This window comes from Scyliorhinus torazame, chromosome 12, assembly GCF_047496885.1.
Source record: "Scyliorhinus torazame isolate Kashiwa2021f chromosome 12, sScyTor2.1, whole genome shotgun sequence".
NCBI classification, from domain to species: Eukaryota; Metazoa; Chordata; class Chondrichthyes; order Carcharhiniformes; family Scyliorhinidae; genus Scyliorhinus; species Scyliorhinus torazame.
The window spans coordinates 146,289,483-146,312,060 of record NC_092718.1 but is presented as its reverse complement, the minus strand read 5'-3'; the positions used below and the strand labels follow the sequence as shown (position 1 = coordinate 146,312,060).

At 50.2% G+C, this 22,578-nt stretch overlaps 1 protein-coding gene across 7 annotated transcripts in view; it reads right to left on the bottom strand.

The window, feature by feature from the left end:
* Positions 1 to 22,578, bottom strand: part of camkk1a (calcium/calmodulin-dependent protein kinase kinase 1, alpha a) — a 329,689-nt gene that overhangs the window by 99,102 nt on the left and 208,009 nt on the right. For all 7 annotated transcript variants that reach the window (XM_072469148.1, XM_072469142.1, XM_072469146.1 and 4 more), the window contains 2 exons: positions 17,329 to 17,376; positions 7,528 to 7,581 (listed from right to left, as the gene is read on the bottom strand). In XM_072469148.1, coding sequence (XP_072325249.1) covers positions 7,528 to 7,581; positions 17,329 to 17,376 — 102 coding nt within the window. The remainder of the gene's footprint in view (positions 1 to 7,527; positions 7,582 to 17,328; positions 17,377 to 22,578) is intronic.

Sequence of the window (22,578 nt, the reverse complement as noted above, 5' to 3'; positions counted from 1 at the left end):
TGTGTATGAGTATGTGTGGGTGAGTTTGTGTATTTGTGTGCATGTGTATGTGCATGTGTGTATATGTGTACATGCATGCATATGTGTGTGTGCACGTGCGTGTTCACACGTGTGAATGTGTGGGCGCACGTACATGTGTGGGTACACACGAGTGTGGGTGCACATGTGTGTGTGGGTACGCATGTCTGTGTGGGTGCATGTGTGTATGGGTGCATATGTGTGGGGCGTGCATCTGTGTGGGTGCGCATATGTGTCTGGGTGCATGTGTCTGGGAGCATGTGTGTGGGCGCATCTGAGAGTGTGGGCACGCATATGTGCGCATGCATGTGTCTGGTCGTGCACGAGTGTACGTGTATTTGCGTGTGCTTGCGTGTATGTGTGTGTGTGCTCGTGTGAGTGTGTGCAAGTGTTGAGTATGTGCGAGTATTGAGTGTGTGCATGTAAATGTTTGTGTACGCGTGCGACTGTGTGTGTGTGCGAGTGCATGGTTGTATGTGCGCGAGTGTAGGCTTGCATTTGTGCGTGAGTGTATGGTTGTAGGTGTGTGAGTGTATGGTTGTATGTGCACGAGTGTATGTTTGTATGTGTATGAGTGTATGGTTGTATGTGCATGCAAGTGTGTGTGCGAGCATGAGTGGATGCCCATGTGTGAACGTAAATGTATGGGTGGGGATAATTGGTTACCCCATTGGGAAATATGGGACTGGATTCTCCCAAAATGGGACTGTGTCCCCACACCGGCGTAGAAACGCAGGCGTTTCAGTCCGGAGTTTCCCCCCCAAAAGATAAGCTAATTCATTCACCTTCAGGGGGCTAGCAGGGACCCAGAGTAATTCACACAGCTTTAGCTGCGGATACGGGCCCCTACACTTGCGGTTTTGAGTCCGCGCATGCGCACGGCGGCGGCCTCCAGTGGCAGCGCCGAGCGCCATGGCGGACTCGGACCGCGGAGGCAGCTCCGAAACGTAGGTCCCCCGCTCGGCCGCTAGCCCTTGCTTCCACCCGGCCAATCTGTGTCCCGGCAGCCTATAAGGCCCCCCCCCCGGTGCCCGATCCCCCCACCAATGCGGTCGCGGAGGGGGTTAGTTCCACGCCGTCGGGAACTCGGCCGGCCGGGAGCGGAGGATCGCTGGGCGGGCATCTGGCAATGGCCCCCCAGCTGCACGGAGTACTCCACGATCACGCTGATTCTCGGGTCCCGGAGAATCGCCGGATCGGCGCGGGGCCCGATTTCGGCGTGTATGTTGATTTTCCGCTCCCATGCCAAACGTGATTTCAGCGCGGGGCTGCGGAGAATCCAGCTCTCGAGCTACCCGATAAGGGGGCGGGGCAATCATTAACCTCTTCTGTTGTATAAAAAAAGCCGGCAGTTAGTTACCAGCTGCAGAGAGAAGGCCAGTGGCAAACCCCTGGTGCTGTGTAAATATTTGTGTAACTAATGTTTAGTTTTGTTTGATTCACAAAACTTGTGTTGGACTCTTTGTGGCGTTCACAATACTGTGCTTGCACACGTGTATCTAAGCTGACATTCAAAGTTGTCTATTTCCAGAATCTGGAGGTTCAGCCTCTATAAAGGCGGGTTATTTACTCTCAGATCACCTTGGCAACAGAATAATACATCATGCACCAAGTGATATAAACACTCGTTCTTATTAAGCAGGATTTCATTTGACAACAGAAATAATTCCATGTGGGATCTGTCAGTTAATAAATAGGAGGTTCACAAAATTAACGGACAGCACGGTGAGACAGTGGTTAGCACTGCTGCCTCACAGCACCATGGACCCAGTTTCAATTCCGACCTTGGGTGACTGTGTGGAGTATGCACGTTATCGCCGTGTCTGCGTGGGCTTCCTCTGGATCCTCCGATTTTCTCCCACAGTCCAAAGTTTTGCAGGTTAGGTGGAATGGCCATGCTAAATTGACCCTGGTGTGGTTACGGGGATAGGGATTGAACCTAGCTAGGGTGCTCGGGAATCGATGGGCCGAATGGCCTCCTTCTGCACAGTAGGGATTCTATGAGCACCCAGTGTCAAACGGTCCGGCTGAGTGGGTTTCGAAGAACTCCACGAAAAAGCAGTCAGATAAACCACTTCCCCAGAGGTTGACTAATTTTTTGTTGCCGTACAACTCAACCCCTCATTAACCATGTGCAGGTTAGGTGGATTGGCTGTGAGCAATTCGTGGGGATAGGGGTGGGGGAGGAGTGGGCCTAGGTAGGGCGCTCTTTCGGATGTTCAGTGCAGACCCGATGGGCCAAATGGCCTCCTTCTGCACAGTAGGGATTGTATGATAATGAAACTCTTGAAGTAAAAGGGCGAGCTCCAATCTTGGTCTTTCCTCCACTGCGAGCAGCTGGCCATCGGTTCCAGCTTAGAATTGGGAAGAAGGTGCTGTTGGGGGTTTATGATCCTATAAACCCTTGAGTAGGACCAGGAATATTCAACCTGCAGTCGGCAGGCCGGAATGCCTGAACCATTCTGTTTTAACAGCCAATAACCAATCTTCTCCCTTGCCTTCACTGAAATAAAAGGAGGAATGGAATAGGTTCTATAATGAAAACAAAATACTGCAGATGCTGAAAATCTAAAGAAAGGTCACACAGTTGACGCATTCATTTCTATGTCTCTCTCAACAGATGCTGCCAGATGTGCTGAGTATTTCCTGTCTCATTCTATTTTACACTGATAGGTCCATGGGACCAATACTTTTGGGAATTCTCAGGATTGCTGAAAGTGAAAGCAATGGATCCCAGAGACCGGGGCTGGAATTCGACAGGCGTTCGCTGGTGTTGGGATTCTCTGGTCCCGCTGGCACGCAATTGGTTTCCCAGGAATTCCTACTGATAGTGGCGGGAACAAAGAATCCTGCCACCAGCGAATGGCATGCTGCCTCCTGCCTCCCACTGCTGAGAAACATGCGGCTGGGGGGCCAGAGAGTCCCGCCCAGTGATTACCTGTCAGCACCTGGCCCTTGGCTTTGAGTGATGTATGGGAAGTCCTTGTCTCCGCCTTTCCTTGTATTTCCAGATCCACCCGTTGGGCAAAGCTCCTCTTCCCAGATTCTGTATGCTGGCTGAAAAGACAACTAACAGCAAAAACGCTAACCCTTTTCTTCATTCTTTGGGTGGTGTCTCTGCTAACTGACTCGCTCGCCCGTAGAAATACCTTTTCTGGATTACCTGCTCCTGCTCCCCTGGGGACAACATTTTCTCTTGTTGATTTTGTTTTTCTTTCCACCCGTGTGGTATTATAGGTATTACTATACCTGAGAGGCTGAAGTACCATTGGTAGAACCTATATGCTTGCTCTGGCTAGAGTGTATGATAGCTCCGCCTTGATAGGCGGGGTATAAGAACCCGTGCCGTCCTAGCAGCCCTCATTCTGTACCTGAGCTGCTGGGGGAAACATCGAGCTTATTAAAGCCTTCAGTTGGACTACAACCTCGTTTTAGTGGTCATTGATCGTGCATCAATTTAATAAGCTAAATTTTAAGAAGAAAGGATGGAGCTCCGAATCAAGCCGGAGTGTCTGCAACTTAGCCCCCACGCAGCGAACTCAGCGGCGATCTTTAAGCACTGGCTGGCGTGTTTTAAAGGGTATCCCGAGACGGCAGAAAACACACCCACGGGAGAGCAGAAACTGCACGTCCTGCACAAAGGATGAGCCCAGAGATCTACACCCTCATCGAGGAAGCGGAAGACTTTGATGCAGCAATCGAGCTGCTAAAAGGACACTATATTCGCCCGGTAAACCAGGTCTACGCCCGGCATCTGCTTGCAATAAGACGGCAAACCCCTGGGGAATCGTTGGAGGAATTCTACCGCGCACTCCTGGTGCTGGGCAGAAGCTGCAGCTGCCCGCAAGTTTTGGCGAGCGAACACACGGAACTCTTAGTCCGGGACGCTTTCGTGGCAGGTATGCTTTCATCTTAAATCCGCCAGCGCCTGTTAGAGAAAGACACCCTGGGTCTTAGGGAGGCACGCGCCCTTGCAGGCTCCCTATGCGTGGCCTCCAGGAATGCCCGCGCCTACCTTCCTGACCGCGCGGCAGCCCCTTGGGAAGCATGGAACTCCACAGCGGCCGACCCAGAGACTTCCCCCGTTCCCCCACAGGCCTGCACTGCAAGGCGGCCTGCCAACCCCGAGAGGCCCCGCTGCTACTTTTGCGGGCAGGCCAAGCACCCCCCGCCAGCGCTGCCCGGCCCGCGCATCCACCTGCAGGGGATGCGGCAAATAGGGCCATTTCGTGGGGGTATGTCAGGCCTGAGCGGTGGCCGCATTCTCCAGCGGCGAATCTGGACCAGCACTACAAACTTCTCCACGGGCCCAGTGTGGCCAGCGGTCGCCGCCACCTCCATATCCCAGGGCCACTTGCGGACCCCGGGTGCGGCCATCTTCTTCCACGGACTCCACGCTTGAGGCCATGTGCGACCAATGGGAGACGCCATTTTGGATGAACCCCCAGGACCCTCAGCGTCCGAAGTAGCTCTGGCGGCAACCCTCAACCAAGCGGGCAGACCCGTGGCCTTCTTCTCCCGTACCCTCCATGCTTCCGAAATCCGCCACTCCTCAGTCGAAAAGGGGGCCCAGGCCATAGCAGAAGCTGTGCAACATTGGAGGCATTACCTGGCCGGTAGGAGATTCACTTTCCTCATGGACCAACGGTTGGTGGCTTTCATGTTCGATAATGCACAGCGGGGCAAGATAAAAAACGACAAGATCTTACGGGTGGAGGATCGAACTCTCCACCTACAACTACGAGATCTTTTATCGTCCCGGGAAGCTAAATGAGCATCCTGACGCCCTGTCCCGCGGCACATGTGCCACCGCACAAGTGGACTGCCTCCGAGCCCTCCACGAGGACCTCTGCCACCCGGGGGACACTCGCTTTTTCCATTTCGTCAAAACCCGCAACCTGCCCTAATCCATTGAGGAGGTCAAGACAGCCACCAGGGACTGCCAAATCTGCGCGGAGTGCAAACCGCACTTCTAACGGCTAGAGAATGCGCACCTGATAAAGGCTTCCCGTCCGTTTGAACGCCTCAGCATGGACTTCAAAGGCCCCCTCCCCTCCACCGACCGCACTACGTACTTCCTGAACGTGATTGACGAGTACTCCCGGTTCCCATTCGCCATCCCCTGCCCCGACATGACCGCCTCCACCGTCATCATGGCCCTCCATAGCATCTTTGCACTGTTCGGGTTCCCCGCTTACATACACAGCGACAGGGGGTCCTCCTTTATGAGCGACGAACTGCGTCAATTCCTGCTCAGCAAGGGCATCACCTCGAGCAGGACGACCAGTTACAACCTGTAGCCACCTGGGTTGGCCACTTCCCGACTTAAAATGGAGGTCCGCAAAGAATACAGGGAAATTCAGCCAACATAGGCAAAAACTAGCAAGTGCAGAAATCCTGTGTATTAGAACTTGCAAAAGCCCAGACAGCACTGAAACTCACAGCCATCTGCATACTAATGAGCGATCCCCGGGAACAATCAAAACATTTAAGGTGAATAAGGCCAAGCCAGACTCCTCGGCGCCAGCAGGAGCCAAGACAAAGGAAGGCCAACGGACACTCAGGGACCGCCCAGCGATCAGGGAACAGCTCCAGTATTGGAGAAATCGATCCAAGTGATCGGAACGTAGTCCAATCACTTGTAACCAGGTACGGGGTCCGCCCCGAAGGGCGGGAAGCCCCTGGGGACTATAAAGTAGAGTCCCCAAGTTCAAATCGGTCTTCTTGGCAGAGTCAATCGACAACGCGAACCAACCCTTGAGCATGAACTGCATAAGCTGCCGCATCAACCAAGTAAGTCTCCAGTCAACGCTCGCTACGAGATAGGCGCTCCTAGCTACCAGTCCATACCAGCTTTTGAATCCTGCAGACTCAGATCGAACGAAAGGCCATTTGTTCCCCTGACCTGGTGGGCCAGTTCCGAAGCTAAGTATAGGCCTTTTAGTGATAGAGAATAGTCTAGAAAGTAGAGTTTATGCATGAGTAGTGATTTACTGTGTATAATAAATGTGTTTTGATTTGAATCTTACTAATTGGTGTGTCGAGTTATTGATCAGTACTTGAACTTGAACCTCGTGGCGGTATCATAAAGAAACAGCAAATTCAGTAAAGACCCAACGGGCAACAAATTAAGAGCCAACCAAAGTTAGCAACAAACCTCTGGGGTAACGGACAGGTAGAGAGAAAGAACGGAACGGTCTGGAAGACCGTCCTACTGGCCCTACGGTCCAGGAACCTCCCAGTCTCCTGGCAAGAAGTCCTCCCGGATGCCCTCCACTCCATCCGGTCACTACTTTGTACAACCACCAATCAGACACCTCATGAACGTCTCCTTGTCTTCCCTAGGAAGTCCTCCTCCGGGACCTCACTTCCGACCTGGCTGGCAGCACCCGGACCCATCCTGCTCCGAAAACACGTGCGGGCGCACAAGTCGGACCCGTTGGTCGAGAGGGTCCATCTGCTCCATGCTAACCCCCAGTACGCCTATGTGGCATACCCCGACGGCCGACAAGATACGGTCTCCCTACGGGACCTGGCGCCCGCCGGAACTCCACGCACATTCCCCTCCACCGCAGCACCTTACAGGAGGATCAGTCCTTCCGCCGCCCCCCGCAGGCGCATCCTCCCCAGGTCAGCCATTTTCCCCACCAGTGCCGTCTAGGGGTGGCGAAGCTGCCGTGGAGATCGAAGCCACGCTCCCGGAGTCACAGACGCCCGAGTCTCCACCGGAGTCACCACTGAGTCTCCAACGATCACAGAGGACGACCAGGGCCCTGATCGACTGATTGCTTCATTTTAACTGTAATCTGTAAATATAAAACATCAAATGTACATAGCTACCAGACTTGTAAATCGTTACTAAACACTCTACGGAGATATTACGGTACCTCCATAAATAATTATACCATGTTGTTATGTTTTGTAGTTGCTGGCCAGCACCCCAGCCGGAGTTTTTTTTAACAGGGTGTGAATGTGATATTATAGGTATTAAGGTACCTGACAGGCTAAAGTACCATTGGTAGAACCTATATGCTTGCTATTGGCTAGAGTGTATAATAGCTCCGCCCTGATAGGCGGGGTATAAGAACCCGTGCCGTCCTAGCAGCCCTCATTCTGTACCTGAGCTGCTGGGGAAACATCTAGCTTATTAAAGCCTTCAGTTGGACTACAACCTCGTTTTAGTGGTCACTGATCGTGCATCAACCTGTCACTTGTAGAACGGATTGGAATGAGCAAAATGCAGCAGTGAAGATACTTTTTATGTTGTACGTCCTTGGTTCCCGTTGAAAATGGGGCCTGTGGCTGAAACCAGGCAGACGCTTTTTACTGCTAGGGTCCTTTTCAAAATGGCTGTGGTAACAAACAGCACTGGACAGTGAGGCTGCTGCCATCCTGTTCACAGCGGACAAGACCATCCACCTCACTCCCAGCCTAAAGTCTGCCACAAGAGCATCCCTGCAAAGTCAATCATTGACTGCCACCAAAGAGGTGAATCTCTAGTTTACTCACATAATGCTTGTCGTCATTTTCGTTGTAAGCCAACTTCACAACGCCATAGGAGCCCTGTCAATGATCCAGAGACCAAATTAGTCATTGATAAGCAGAATTGTAAACAGTACACTCAAAGAGGAAAGATACTCAAAAACAAGTAAATTTCAACCATGCTTAGGAAAAGATTTTTTGTTTCATGTGATATTTAAAAAGCAACATCAGGTTAAAGTCCAACAGGTTTATTTGGAATCACTAGCTTTCGGAGCGTAGTTCCTTCATCACTCACAGGTACAAAACAGTGGAAAGACTGGGAATTAAGCCTTGACGCGAATAATAATAATAATCTTTATTATTGTCATAGGTAGGCATACATTAACACTGCAATGAAGATACTGTGAAAAGCCCTTAGTCACCACACTCCAGCGCCTGTTCGGGTACACAGAGGGAGAATTCAGAATGTCCAATTCACTAACCTGCACATCTTCGGACTGCGGGAGGAAACCGGAGCACCCGGAGGAAACCCACGCACACACGGGGAGAACGTGCAGACTCCGCACAGACAGCGACCCTAAAAGGGAATCGAACCTGGGACCCTGGCAATGTGAAGCAACGGTGCTAACCACTGTGCGACTATGCACAATGGATTTCAGTCTTTCCGGAAACCTATCTGCTGTGGCTTTGCTGGGTTCTCTGTCTCACAGAAAATTAGGCCTAAGAAGAGTTCTAACATACCAGGAAATTTCTTTACCCTGGTTTCAGAATCATAGAATTGTGAAATATAAACACAGAATAGTGACAGCACAGAAAGAGGCCATTCAGCCTGTTATATCCTTGCTGGCTCTCTGCAAGAACGAATCAGCTTGACCAGCTCCCCAGCCCTATTTTCATAGCCTTGCAAATTTCCTTTGGAAAGCCATCATGGAGCCTACCTCCAACACACTCTCAGTCAGTGGATTACAGATCGTAACCACCCGCTGTGTGAATCTGTCTCCACTGCACTCTCAGACAATACATTCCAGATCCTAACCACTCGCTGTGTGAATCTGTCTCCAGCACACTCTCAGACAGTACATTCCAGATCCTAACCACTCGCTGTGTGAATCTGTCTCCACCACATTCCCAGACAATACATTCCAGATCCTAACCACTCGCTGTGTGAATCTGCCACCACCACACTCTCAGACAAGACATCCAGATCCTAACCGCTCGCTGTGTGAATCTGTCTCCACCACACTCTCAGACAGTACATTCCAGATCCTAACCACTTGCTGTGTGAATCTGTCTCCACCACACTCTCAGACAGTGCATTCCAGATCCTAACCACTCGCTGTGTGAATCTGTCTCCATCACACTCTCAGACAAGACATCCAGATCCTAACCACTCGCTGTGTGAATTTGTCTCCACCACACTCTCAGACAGTGCACTCCAGATCCTAACCGCTCGCTGTGTGAATCTGTCTCCACCACACTCTCAGACAATACATTCCAGATCCTAACCACTCGCTGCGTGAATCTGTCTCCACCGCACTCTCAGACAATACATTCCAGATCCTAACCACTCGCTGCGTGAATCTGTCTCCACCTCACTCTCAGACAGTACATTCCAGATCCTAACCACTCGCTGCGTGAATCTGTCTCCACCACACTCTCAGACAGTACATTCCAGATCCTAACCACTCGCTGTGTGAAACTGTCTGCACCACACTCTCAGACAATACATTCCAGATCCTAACCACTCGCTGTGTGAATCTGTCTCCACCACCCTCTCAGACAATACATTCCAGATCCTAAACACTCGCTGTGTGAATCTGTCTCCACCACACTCTCAGACAATACATTCCAGATCCTAACCACTCGCTGTGTGAATCTGTCTCCACCACACTCTCAGACAGTGCATTCCAGATCCTATCCACTCGCTGTGCGAATCTGCCTCCACCACACTCTCAGACAGTGCATTCCAGATCCTAACCACTCGCTGCGTGAATCTGCCTCCACAACACTCTCAGACAGTGCATTCCAGATCCTAACCACTCGCTGCATGAATCTGTCTCCACCACACTCTCAGACAGTACATTCCAGATCCTAACTACTCGCTGTGTGAATCTGTCTCCACCACACTGTCAGACAATACATTCCAGATCCTAACCACTCGCTGCGTGAATCTGTCTCCACCACACTCTCAGACAGTGCATTCCAGATCCTAACCATTCGCTGCATGAATCTGTCTCCACCACACTCTCAGACAGTACATTCCAGATCCTAACCACTCGCTGTGTGAATCTGTCTCCACCACACTCTCAGGCAATACATTCCAGATCCTAACCACTTGCTGTGTGAATCTGTCTCCACCACACTCTCAGACAATACATTCCAGATCCTAACCATTTGCTGTGTGAATCTGTCTCCACCACACTCTCAGACAGTACATTCCAGATCCTAACCACTCGCTGTGTGAATCTGTCTCCACCACACTCTCAGACAATACATTCCAGATCCTAACCACTCGCTGTGTGAATCTGTCTCCACCACACTCTCAGACAATACATTCCAGAACCTAACCACTCGCTGCATGAATCTGTCTCCACCACACTCTCAGACAGTGCATTCCAGATCCTAACCACTCGCTGTGTGAATCTGTCTCCACCACACTCTCAGACAATACATTCCACATTCTAACCACTCGCTGTGTGAATCTGTCTTCACCACACTCTCAGACAGTGCATTCCAGATCCTAACCACTCGCTGCGTGAATCTGCCTCCACCACACTCTCAGACAGTGCATTCCAGATCCTAACCACTCGCTGCATGAATCTGTCTCCACCACACTCTCAGACAGTACATTCCAGATCCTAACCACTCGCTGTGTGAATCTGTCTCCACCACACTCTCAGACAATACATTCCACATTCTAACCACTCGCTGTGTGAATCTGTCTTCACCACACTCTCAGACAGTGCATTCCAGATCCTAACCACTCGCTGCGTGAATCTGCCTCCACCACACTCTCAGACAGTGCATTCCAGATCCTAACCACTCGCTGCATGAATCTGTCTCCACCACACTCTCAGACAGTACATTCCAGATCCTAACCACTCGCTGTGTGAATCTGTCTCCACCACACTCTCAGACAATACATTCCAGAACCAAACCACTCGCTGCATGAATCTGTCTCCACCACACTCTCAGACAATACATTCCAGAACCTAACCACTCGCTGCATGAATCTGTCTCCACCACACTCTCAGACAATACATTCCACATTCTAACCACTCGCTGTGTGAATCTGTCTCCACCACACTGTCAGACAATACATTCCAGATCCTAACCACTCGCTGCGTGAATCTGTCTCCACCACACTCTCAGACAGTGCATTCCAGATCCTAACCATTCGCTGCATGAATCTGTCTCCACCACACTCTCAGACAGTACATTCCAGATCCTAACCACTCGCTGTGTGAATCTGTCTCCACCACACTCTCAGGCAATACATTCCAGATCCTAACCACTTGCTGTGTGAATCTGTCTCCACCACACTCTCAGACAATACATTCCAGATCCTAACCATTTGCTGTGTGAATCTGTCTCCACCACACTCTCAGACAGTACATTCCAGATCCTAACCACTCGCTGTGTGAATCTGTCTCCACCACACTCTCAGACAATACATTCCAGATCCTAACCACTCGCTGTGTGAATCTGTCTCCACCACACTCTCAGACAATACATTCCAGAACCTAACCACTCGCTGCATGAATCTGTCTCCACCACACTCTCAGACAGTGCATTCCAGATCCTAACCACTCGCTGTGTGAATCTGTCTCCACCACACTCTCAGACAATACATTCCACATTCTAACCACTCGCTGTGTGAATCTGTCTTCACCACACTCTCAGACAGTGCATTCCAGATCCTAACCACTCGCTGCGTGAATCTGCCTCCACCACACTCTCAGACAGTGCATTCCAGATCCTAACCACTCGCTGCATGAATCTGTCTCCACCACACTCTCAGACAGTACATTCCAGATCCTAACCACTCGCTGTGTGAATCTGTCTCCACCACACTCTCAGACAATACATTCCACATTCTAACCACTCGCTGTGTGAATCTGTCTTCACCACACTCTCAGACAGTGCATTCCAGATCCTAACCACTCGCTGCGTGAATCTGCCTCCACCACACTCTCAGACAGTGCATTCCAGATCCTAACCACTCGCTGCATGAATCTGTCTCCACCACACTCTCAGACAGTACATTCCAGATCCTAACCACTCGCTGTGTGAATCTGTCTCCACCACACTCTCAGACAATACATTCCAGAACCAAACCACTCGCTGCATGAATCTGTCTCCACCACACTCTCAGACAATACATTCCAGAACCTAACCACTCGCTGCATGAATCTGTCTCCACCACACTCTCAGACAATACATTCCACATTCTAACCACTCGCTGTGTGAATCTGTCTTCACCACACTCTCAGACAGTGCATTCCAGATCCTAACCACTCGCTGTGTGAATCTGTCTCCACCACACTCTCAGACAGTGCATTCCAGATCCTAACCACCCGCTGTGTGAATCTGTCTCCTGCACACTCTCAGACAATACATTCCAGATCCTAACCAGTCGCTGTGTGAATCTGTCTCCACCACACTCTCAGACAGTGCATTCCAGATTCTAACCACTCGCTGCGTGAATCTGTCTCCACCACACTCTCAGACAGTGCATTCCAGATCCTAACCACTCGCTGCGTGAATCTGTCTCCACCACACTCTCAGACAGTGCATTCCAGATCCTAACCACTAGCTGTGTGAATCTGCCTCCACCACACGCTCAGACAGTGCATTCCAGATCCTACCCACCCGCTGTGTGAATCTGTCTCCACCACACTCTCAGACAGTGCATTCCAGATCCTAACCACTCGCTGTGTGAATCTGTCTCCACCACACTCTCAGACAATACATTCCAGATCCTAACCACTCGCTGTGTGAATCTGTCTTCACCACACTCTCAGACAATACATTCCAGATCCTAACCACTCGCTGTGTGAATCTGTCTCCACCACACTCTCAGACAATACATTCCAGATCCTAACCACTCGCTGTGTGAATCTGTCTCCACCACACTCTCGGACAGTACATTCCAGATCCTAACCACTCGCTGCGTGAATCTGTCTCCACTGCACTCTCAGACAATACATTCCAGATCCTAACCATTCGCTGCATGAATCTGTCTCCACCACACTCTCAGACAATACATTCCAGATCCTAACCACTCGCTGTGTGAATCTGTCTCCACCACACTCTCAGACAGTACATTCCAGATCCTAACCACTCGCTGTGTGAACCTGCCTCCACCACACTCTCAGGTAGAGCATTCCAGATCCTAACCACTCGCTGCGTGAATCTGTCTCCACCACACTCTCAGACAATACATTCCAGATCCTAAGCACTCGTGTCTTGAAAAATAAATTCCTTGTTTCAGTATTGGTCCTTTAGATCACCTCATACAAATGTCCTCTGGTTTTGGCTCTTCTCCCATGAATGAGAACAGTTTCTTTCTATCTCGCCTTTCCTGACTCCACATGGTTTCGAACACCTATACCAAATATCCTCTTAACTTCTTCTCGAATGAGAACATCTTCAGTTACTCCAATATATTCATGGAACTGAACTCCCTCATCCTCGAACCATAGGACCATCCAATTCCTACAGCGCAGAAGGAGGCCATTCAGCCCATCAATTCTGAACAGACACTCTGAAAGAGCACCCTACTTCGGCCCACTCCCCCACCCTATCCCCATAATTCCATCTAACCTGCACATCTTTGGACTGTGAGAGGAAACCGGAGGCCCCGGAGGAAACCCACGCAGTCACTGGGAGAAAGTCATCCCTGGAACGATTTCTGTAGATCCTTTCTGCACCCTTTCTAAAGCCTTCATATCCTTCCTGAAGTGTGGCGCCCAAAACTGGGGCAGCACGGTAGCACAGTGGTTAGCAGTGTGGCTTCACAGCGCCAGGGTCCCAGGTTCGATTCCCGGTTTGGTTCACTGTCTGTGCGGAGTCTGCACGTTCTCCCCGTGTCTGCGTGGGTTTCCTCCGGGTGCTCCGGTTTCCTCCCAAACGTCCCGAAAGATGTGCTTGTTAGGTGAATTGGACATTCTGAATTGTCCCTCACCAACAGGCTCCAAAATGTGGCGACTCGGGGCTTTCCACAATAACTTCATTGCAGTGTTAATGTAAGCCTACATTGTGACAATAAAGATTATTATTATACTCCAGCTGAGGTCAAAGCAGTGTTTTCGAAAGGTTTATTCCTTGCTTTTCTTTCTATGCCTCTATTTATAAAGCCCAGGTCCTGTCTGCATTATTAGCTTGTCCTGCCACCTTCAATGATTTGCGCGCAATTTATCTCTCTGCATTCTTTCCACGAAAATAAATCACACTTCTCCACATTAAATGTCACTTGCCCGCCCACTCCACCAACCTGTCTCTTTCCTTTTGAAGTTCTGCACTATCCTCCTCACAGTTCACTTTATTTCCAACATTGTGTCATCTGCAAATGTTGTAATAGTGCTTTGTACAGCCAAGTCTCAATCATCACTGCATGTTAAGGAAAGCAGGGGACCCTACACTGAGCCCCGGGTAAACCACTCTAAACCTTTGTCCATTCTGAAAAGCAACCATACACCACTGCTCTGTTTCCTGTCCCTCAGTTAATTTTATATCCATGTTGTAACGTCTTTATTGCATGAGCTCCAGCTGAAGAATCCTGCTTCAGACACCATGAAGTAGACTTTGCGGTCTTGAGTATAGCAAGTCTTTATTAACAACTCATAACTGTACACATATATGCAGTAGAAGATACTGGTATGGAGCGGACTCCATCCTGGGTCTTTGCACATTTCTGTCCATCTCTAGACTGACCCTGGCCCTGGGTCATGTGCTTTATTTCATCATTGTGTGGGCGGTACTATACTCAGTGGGGCCCATTTTGCTCAGTTGGCTGGACGGTTGGTTCATGATGCAGAGCAAGGCCAACAGTGCAGATTCAATTCCCGTACCGGCTGAGGCCTTCTCAACCTTGCCCCTCACCTGAGGTTTCGTGATCCTCATGTTAAATCACCACCAGTCAGCTCTCCCCCTCAAAGGGCAAAGCAGACTATGGACATCCGGGACTATGACGACTTTACTGTACTCAGTCCGACATTAACCCTGTATGCACCAGACCCTCCCCCAAGTCTTTATACCATGGATATAGAGGTACTTTAGTTACTTCATGCCAATGACTAGGTGTTGTACTCCACCTGCTCCATAAAGTCTGTCATTCGAATTCAAGGGCTTTCAAGTCATGGTTCCTCATCGAACTGGACTGTCACACCTGCCACCTGACTCTAATTTGAAATTTGTTAGATGAGCATTTACCAAGATGTCAGAGTTCCAAAATGAAGGGCCACATTTTCTTTTTTTAAATTTGTTCATGGGATTACCCATCCCTGAAAACATTTTAAGAGTAAACCATGTTGCTTTGGGTCTCGAGTCACATGTAGGTAAGGGCGGTAGATTTCCTTCCCTAAAGGACATTTGTGAACCAGGTGGGTTTTTACAACAATCAACAATGGTCACCATTGGACTTTTAATTCCATCTGCCATGTGGGATTCGAACCCCAGAGCATTACCCTGAGTTGCTGGGTTACGAGACCAATGACAAACCACTTATGCCACGCTTCCCTCCTGGTGTCACCCAAGACACATGGTTGTATGACTTCAGGGTTTTCAGTCTCGACCTTGCGGATTACCTTTGGGATGTCTGTGTGGTGCTGTGTTTTTCACTTGCGCAGTTTACCAGTATGTCCCTGTCAGTTGCATTGGAAGCATTAGGCATTGCTCAAAGGACACTGATCTCTCCTGTGAGGGGGCTTCATACTGCAGCCTTGACAAGCTGGATGGTTCAGGAATTGCTTGCCTTGACCCCGATTGCCCCTCTGTTTCTGTGGCCGGATATGGTGCACTGAGGGTTAGTTTCTTCCGCGAGTAGTGTCCTCTCCCCCTAAGGATTGTCCTGTGTGCTCATATAGCTCAGACAGTCTAAGGTAAGATCATGGATGTTGGTCCTGCCCTTGGGATTTTTCTTTCTTGTGAGAATGTATCTACTCTGTGCATTCTGAAATATCATCTTCAATATCTGCCATTACACCTCTATTGACCTACTGCGGTTATTTCTCTTCTCGCACTTCGTGGTGTACAAGGTAAGCTTTCATCTGTCTCCGTAGCTAGTTTTTTTCCCTTGAATAGGCCACTAGCCAGTTGCCAGATGCTTGAGTGGCACCACTCGGCATCAAGAAGAGTAGACCAGTCTCTCCTGCTCTTACCGCCAGCCACTGGCATGTGTTGGAAGGATTTTGCAGGTTTTGCAAGCTGTTGGTTGTGTTCTAAAAACACCTTCCTTTGGCCATCAAGTCCTGGGGTAAGTCTGAAACTTAGAGATTCTGGCTCAGTGTGATGGATGCTACCCACTGTGCGACAAGATCCCCCATTGACCTATCCCTCGACCTAACTTGCCAGTTCACTTTGGCTAGTTCTGTTTTCGTGCCCTTATAATTGCTGTTATTTAAATTTAAAATGTTTAAAATACTAGTCTTGGACCCATTCTTCTCTCCCTCTAACTGAATGCAAAATTTAATAATGTTATTTTTAAAACATTTAATTTAGAGTACCCAATTCATTTTTTCCAATTAAGGGGAAATTTAGCATGGCCGATCCACCTAACCTGCACATCTTTTGGGTTGTGGGGGCGAAACCCACGCAGACATGGGGAGAATGTGCAAACTCCACACAGACAATGACCCAGAGCCAGGATCGAATCTGGGACCTCGGCGCCGTGAGACAGCAGTGCTATCCACTGCGCCACCGCGCTGTCCCAAAATTTAATAATGTTATGATCACTGCTACCTAGAAGTCTCCGAGCTCTATTCTCTCTGGAGCTTTTGTGTTTTGGTGAATTTTCTCCCTATCTGCTCCTTCAGTTGAGAGTTTGTTTCAGTTCAGAATCTGTCGGTGTCCATTTTATTAGTTTATAGAATATATAGAATATAGAATTTACAGTGCAGAAGGAGGCCATTCGGCCTATCGAGTCTGCACCGGCTCTTGGAAAGAGCACCCTACCCAAGCCCACACCTCCACCCTATCCCCATAACCCAGTAACCCCACCCAACACTAAGGGCAATTTTGGACACTAAGGGCAATTTATCATGGCCAATCCACCTAACCTGCACATCATTGGACTGTGGGAGGAAACCGGAGCACCTGGAGGAAACCCACGCACACACAGGGAGAACGTGCCAACTCCGCACAGACAGTGACCCAAGACGGGAATCGAACCTGGGGACCCTGGAGCTGTGAAGCAATTGTGCTAACCACTATGCTACCGTGTTTCTCTGCATTCTTGGAACCATTCTATGATCTAAAGTTCTATGATTAGATTAGCATCTAATGGTGAGTTCAAGTTCTAATATAGTAAGTTGCCAAACAGAATTCAGTAATATTTGTGAGTCGGCACCAGGGAAAATGGTCAGACTATCTGGATAAACCTAGCCTGTATATAATTCCAATCTCACAGTGAGTGGTTGACCCTGTATAAATTTTCCCACCACTCTCTCAGGCCAGCATTGCTCATACCCAGAAAGCAAATGTAAAAGAAAATGTTTGCAATCTGAAAACAATCCAGCATGAAGAATCGGGATCCCAGAGAGCTACATTTCCAACTCTTGCTGTTGGCTTGAGATTAACTTTGAATTGTTAATTCGTAGATCGAATTACCTTTCCGATCTCAGTCTTCAGCTTGTACTGGTTCAACTGCATAGAGTCCTGCAGAATAAATGGAACAAAGAGAGATGGAATTAATCCCAGCCATTCACATTTTAACAGAAGAAGACACGGGGCGAAATTCTCCGGTATCGGCGCGATGTCCACCGACCGGCGCCAAAAACGGCGCAAATCAGTCGGGCATCAAGCCGCCCCAAAGGTGCGGAATCCTCCGCATCTTGGGGGGCCCAGCCCTAACCTTGAGGGGCTAGGATGCGCCGGACTGATTTCCGCCCCGCCAGCTGGCGGAAAAGGCCTTTGGTGCCCCGCCAGCTGGCGCGGAAATGACATTGCCGGGCGGCGCATGCGCGGGAGCGTTAGCGGCCGCTCACAGCATCCCCGCGCATGCGCTGTGGAGGGAGTCTCTTCCGCCTCCGCCATGGTGGAGACCGTGGCGAAGGTGGAAGGAAAAGAGTGCCCCCACGGCACAGGCCCGCCCTCGGATCGGTGGGCCCCAATCACGGGCCAGGCCACCGTGGGGGCACCCCCTGGGGCCAGATCGCCTCGCACCCCCCCAGGACCCCGGAGCCCGCCCGCGCCGCCTTGTCCACCGGTAAGAGAGGTGGTTTAATCTACGCTGGCGGGACAGGCATTCTAGCAGCGGGATTTCGGCCCATCCGGGCCGGAGGATCGCTGGGGGGGGGCCCGCCAACAGGCGCGGCGCGATTCCCGCCCCCGCCGAATCTCCGGTGCCGGAGAATTCGGCAACCGGCGGGGGCGGGATTCACGGCAGCCCCCGGCGATTCTCTGACCCGGCGGGGGGCTGGAGAATCTCGCCCAAGACGTTTACATTCCCTTTGACTGTTTATCTACCGCACATTTGTCAATCTCCACTTATCGCTGGCCCTCTATCCAGCCCCACTGCTCCACGAGCAACTCCCCCATCTCCCCCCCCCCCCAAACACACACAATCTCATCCTATATCCAGTTCTCTCCAGCTTTGCCAAAGAGTCATCCAGACTCGAAACGTCAACTCCCTTCTCTCTCCACTGATGCTGTCAGACCTGCTGAGATTGTCCAGTATTTCTGTTTCAGATTCCAGCATGCACAACAATTTGGCTTTTATACAAAACTATTCAACCGATGCTAAGATCATCCCTCTATAGTGCCTTCACACTGACAAACCAAATCTAGAAATGCACTTTAGATGAAAGACCAGTCCTGGCACTTTGATTCCTGAATGATGAACAAGTAGGGTTTATCAGGATTGCTCTGCCTTGATTAGTGTTTTAATAAACAGGCTCATGAAAATGCAACATAGATGTACAAAATAGCAGGGCTCAATTCTTTGCCGGGTGGGAAACTAGCCGGCACACTGCTTGGTTCAACCTCGCTCCAGCTATAGCGGCACGTCCAGCCCTCACAGTGACTCGCTCATCAGTAATAATAATAATCTTTATTATTGTCACAAGTAGGCTTACATTAACACTGCAATGAGGTTACTGTGAAAAGCCCCTAGTCGCCACACCCCGGCGCCTGTTCGGGTACACTGAGGGAGAATTCAGAATATCCAATTTGCCTAATTGCACGTCTTTCGGAACTTATGGGAATAAACCGGAGCAGCCGGAGGAAACTCACGCAGACACGAGGAGAACGTGCAGACTCCGCACAAACAGTGACCCAGCGGGGAATCAAACCTGGGACCCTGGCGCAGTGACGCAACAGTGCTAACCACTGTGCTACTGTGCCGCCCTGGTGATACAGAGCCATTTTTAATTGCCATAATTTCTCGGCCTTCAGAGCTCTGTGTGCAACATCTGGGGATTAGGCAAAGGGGTCATTCCTTTTCTATCAATTCACATTCCAGATCCTTTTCAAAAACTTTATTTGATTTTGACCCTTGCAACGACCTTGTGACTTGCCCTAGAAATGGAACATGGTGAAGGGGTGATGTCTTGATTTTATTTTCCAGTTAATGAACTGGGTGGCTTGATGAGAAAAAAAAGTATCTGAATAGATTTCACACGACAAGGGCGGCACGGCAGCGCAGTGGTTAGCACTGCTGCCTCACGACGCTGAAGACCCAGGTTTGATCCCAGCCTGGGTCACTGTCTGTGTGGAGATTGCACGTTCTCCCCGTGTCTGCGTGAGTCTCACCCTCACAAAGCCAGAAGATGAGCAGGGTAGGTAGATTGGCCATGCTAAATTGCCCCTTAATTGGAATAAAAGGATTGGGCACTCTAAATTTATTTAAAAAAAGATTGCACAGGACAAGGTGCCTGCTGGGTTTTTACAAAATGTTCCGTTGTCTGCAGGGAAGAAATACTTGTGAAACACAGCTTGTTACTAATGAATTACCATGTGGCTGAGCTTTTACTGATAAATGGTTCATTAGGTCACTCCTCCTTTAATGCTGAACTCCCATGTCATGTGTGAGAGCGCAGCCACCCACTTGTTAGATTCGAATAGATTAGTAGAAGTGCCTTCCAGAGTGTTCCGCCATGTCACTCGAAGAGTTGTACTCCCAGTCACTGATCCGAGCAGAAAGCTGGAATCGATTCGGTTTTGTATCCTAAAATGAATATTTTTCCAGGACCTGTTGCCTCAGATGAATAGATAACGATACCTTTCTGATATACCAGACGGTAACACTGCTAAAACAGCATGATGTTCAGAACGCTTCACAACTCCTCAGCCATTGCAGCAGTCCATGTACAAGTGCAGCAAGACCTAGACATTATCCAGGTCTGGGGTGACAAATGGCAAGTAACATTCGTGCCACACAAGTGCCAGGCAATGACCATCTCCAACAAGGGGTGATCTAACTACCTTGACATGCAATGGCTTTACCGTCCCTGAATCCCCCACAATCTACATCTTGGGGCTTACCATAGACCAGAAACAGAACTGGACTAGCCAATTGAACTAGCAGCGCGGGTTCAATTCCCTTACCGGCCTCCCCGAACAGGTGCCGGGATATGGCGACTCAGAGCTTTCCACAGTAACTTCATTGAAGCCTACTTGTGACAATAAGTGATTATTATTATTATAAATACTGTGGTACAAGAACAGGTCAGAGGTTAGGAATCTTGTGGTGAGTAACTCGCGACTCTCCAAAGCCTGTCCACCATCTAAAAGGCACAAGTCAGGAGTGTGATGGAATATTCCCCACTTGCCTGGATGAGTGCAGCTCCAACAGCACTCAAGAAGCTCAACACCATCCAGGACAAAGCAGCACATTTGATTGTTACCCCTTCAACAAACGTTCAATCCTTCCATCACTGACGAACAGTGGCAGCTCTGTGTATCATCTACAAGGTGCATTGCTGGAACTCTCCAGGGTTCCTTCAGCAGCGCATTCTAAACCACTACCATCTAGAAGTAGCAGATACCTGGAAACCCTACCACCTGGAAGTTCCCCTCCAAGACTCTCACTATCCTGACTTGGAAATATATCAGCATTGTCGGAGCGTTGACATAGTGGATAGCACTGTTGCCTCACAGCGGCAGGCACCCTGGTAAAATTTTGGACTTGGGTGATAATAGACATCAATTCAGACGAGGGACTGAGAAGCAGTGAGCTGATGCTTTAATAAGCTAAATATGTGCCGACCTGTAGCTCCTCCCACACTGCAGGGCTGACCCAGGTCAACAGGCTTTATACCTCCGCAGCTGGGCGGAGCCACAGGCGGAGCCAACAGCAGCACCAATAATAACATTCCAACAGTACAACAGCAACAACCAATAACAGAACAGCAATAACAATAAGTATATACAACAGTGGAGATAACAATACTAATAGAACAGTCGAACATATATACAACAGCCTTACGTAGCCACACGTGGCTCACCACATTCACCCCCCGTTAAAAAAATGTCCGGCGGGGGTGAAAGGGACTCATAAGGTCAGTCTCAGAGGAGGATGAATTGTTCGCTGCGAACGCCTCAGCTCCGGCTGCGGCGTGGACACTGGCGTCAAAACCTTTGGCTCCGGGAACACATCGTCCGCACAACAGGGTCCCGGATAGGGTGACGACGCAGATGCAGGGCTAAAGGGCCCTGTGGGAGATGTTGGTGAAGGTCTCGGTGGGGAAGTGGGTGGGGTGGTGTCTGGGAGGGGGCGAGGTGATAATGGGTGCGGGGATCCCGCGGGAGCCAGGTCCCGGAGGGAGACTGTGTGCTGTCGTCCATTGCGGTGTGCCACATACGCGTACTGAGGGTTCGCGTGGAGAAGCTGAACCCGCTCGACCAGGGGATCGGCCTTATGGCTCCTCACATGTTTCGGTAGGAGGACGGGCCCAGGTTTCGTTAACCAGGCCGGGAGTGAGACCCCGGAGATCGACGTCCTGGGAAAAACAAATAGACGGTTGTGAGGGGTCTCGTTTGTGGCAGTACACAACAGTGACCAGATGGAGTGGAGCGCGTCAGGGAGGACCTCCTGCCAGCGGGAGACTGGGAGACCTCTAGACCGTAGGGCCAGAAGGACGGCCTTCCAGACCGTAGCATTCCCCCTCTCCACCTGCCCATTCCCCCGGGGGTTGTAGCTGGTAGTCCTGTTCGAGGCGACGCCCTTACTGAGCAGGTACTGACACAGCTCCTCACTCATAAAAGAGGAGCCCCGATCGCTATGTATATAGGCGGGGAAACCAAACAGGGAGAAAATGCTGCGCAGGGCATTGAAGACAGTGGCAGAGGACATATCAGGACAAGGGATTGCAAACGGGAAGCGGGAGTACTCATCAACAACGTTGAGAAAGTACACATTACGGTCAGTGGCGGGGAGGGGCCCTTTAAAGTCCATGCTGAGGCGTTCAAAAGGGCGGGGGGCCTTCACCAGGTGAGCCTTGTCTGGCCGATAGAAGTGCGGCTTGTCTGCACAGACTTGGCAATCCCTGGTCACAGCCCTGACATCGTCAATGGAATAGGGCAGGTTGTGGGCCTTGACGAAGTGAAGAAGCCGGGTGACCCCCGGGTGACAGAGGTCGTTGTGGATGAAATGAAAAATGAAATGAAAATCGCTTATTGTCACAAGTCGGCTTCAAATGAAGTTACTGTGAAAAGCCCCTAGTCGCCACATTCCAGCGCCTGTTCGGGGAGGCTGTTACGGGAATTGAACCATGCTGCTGGCCTGCCTTGGTCTGCTTTCAAAGCCAGTGATTTAGCCCTGTGCTAAACAGCCCCTAACCGATGGCCCGTAACCGATCTGTTTGCGCGCTGGCGCACATACCGCGGGACAGGGCATCTGGGGGCTCGTTGAGCTTCCCA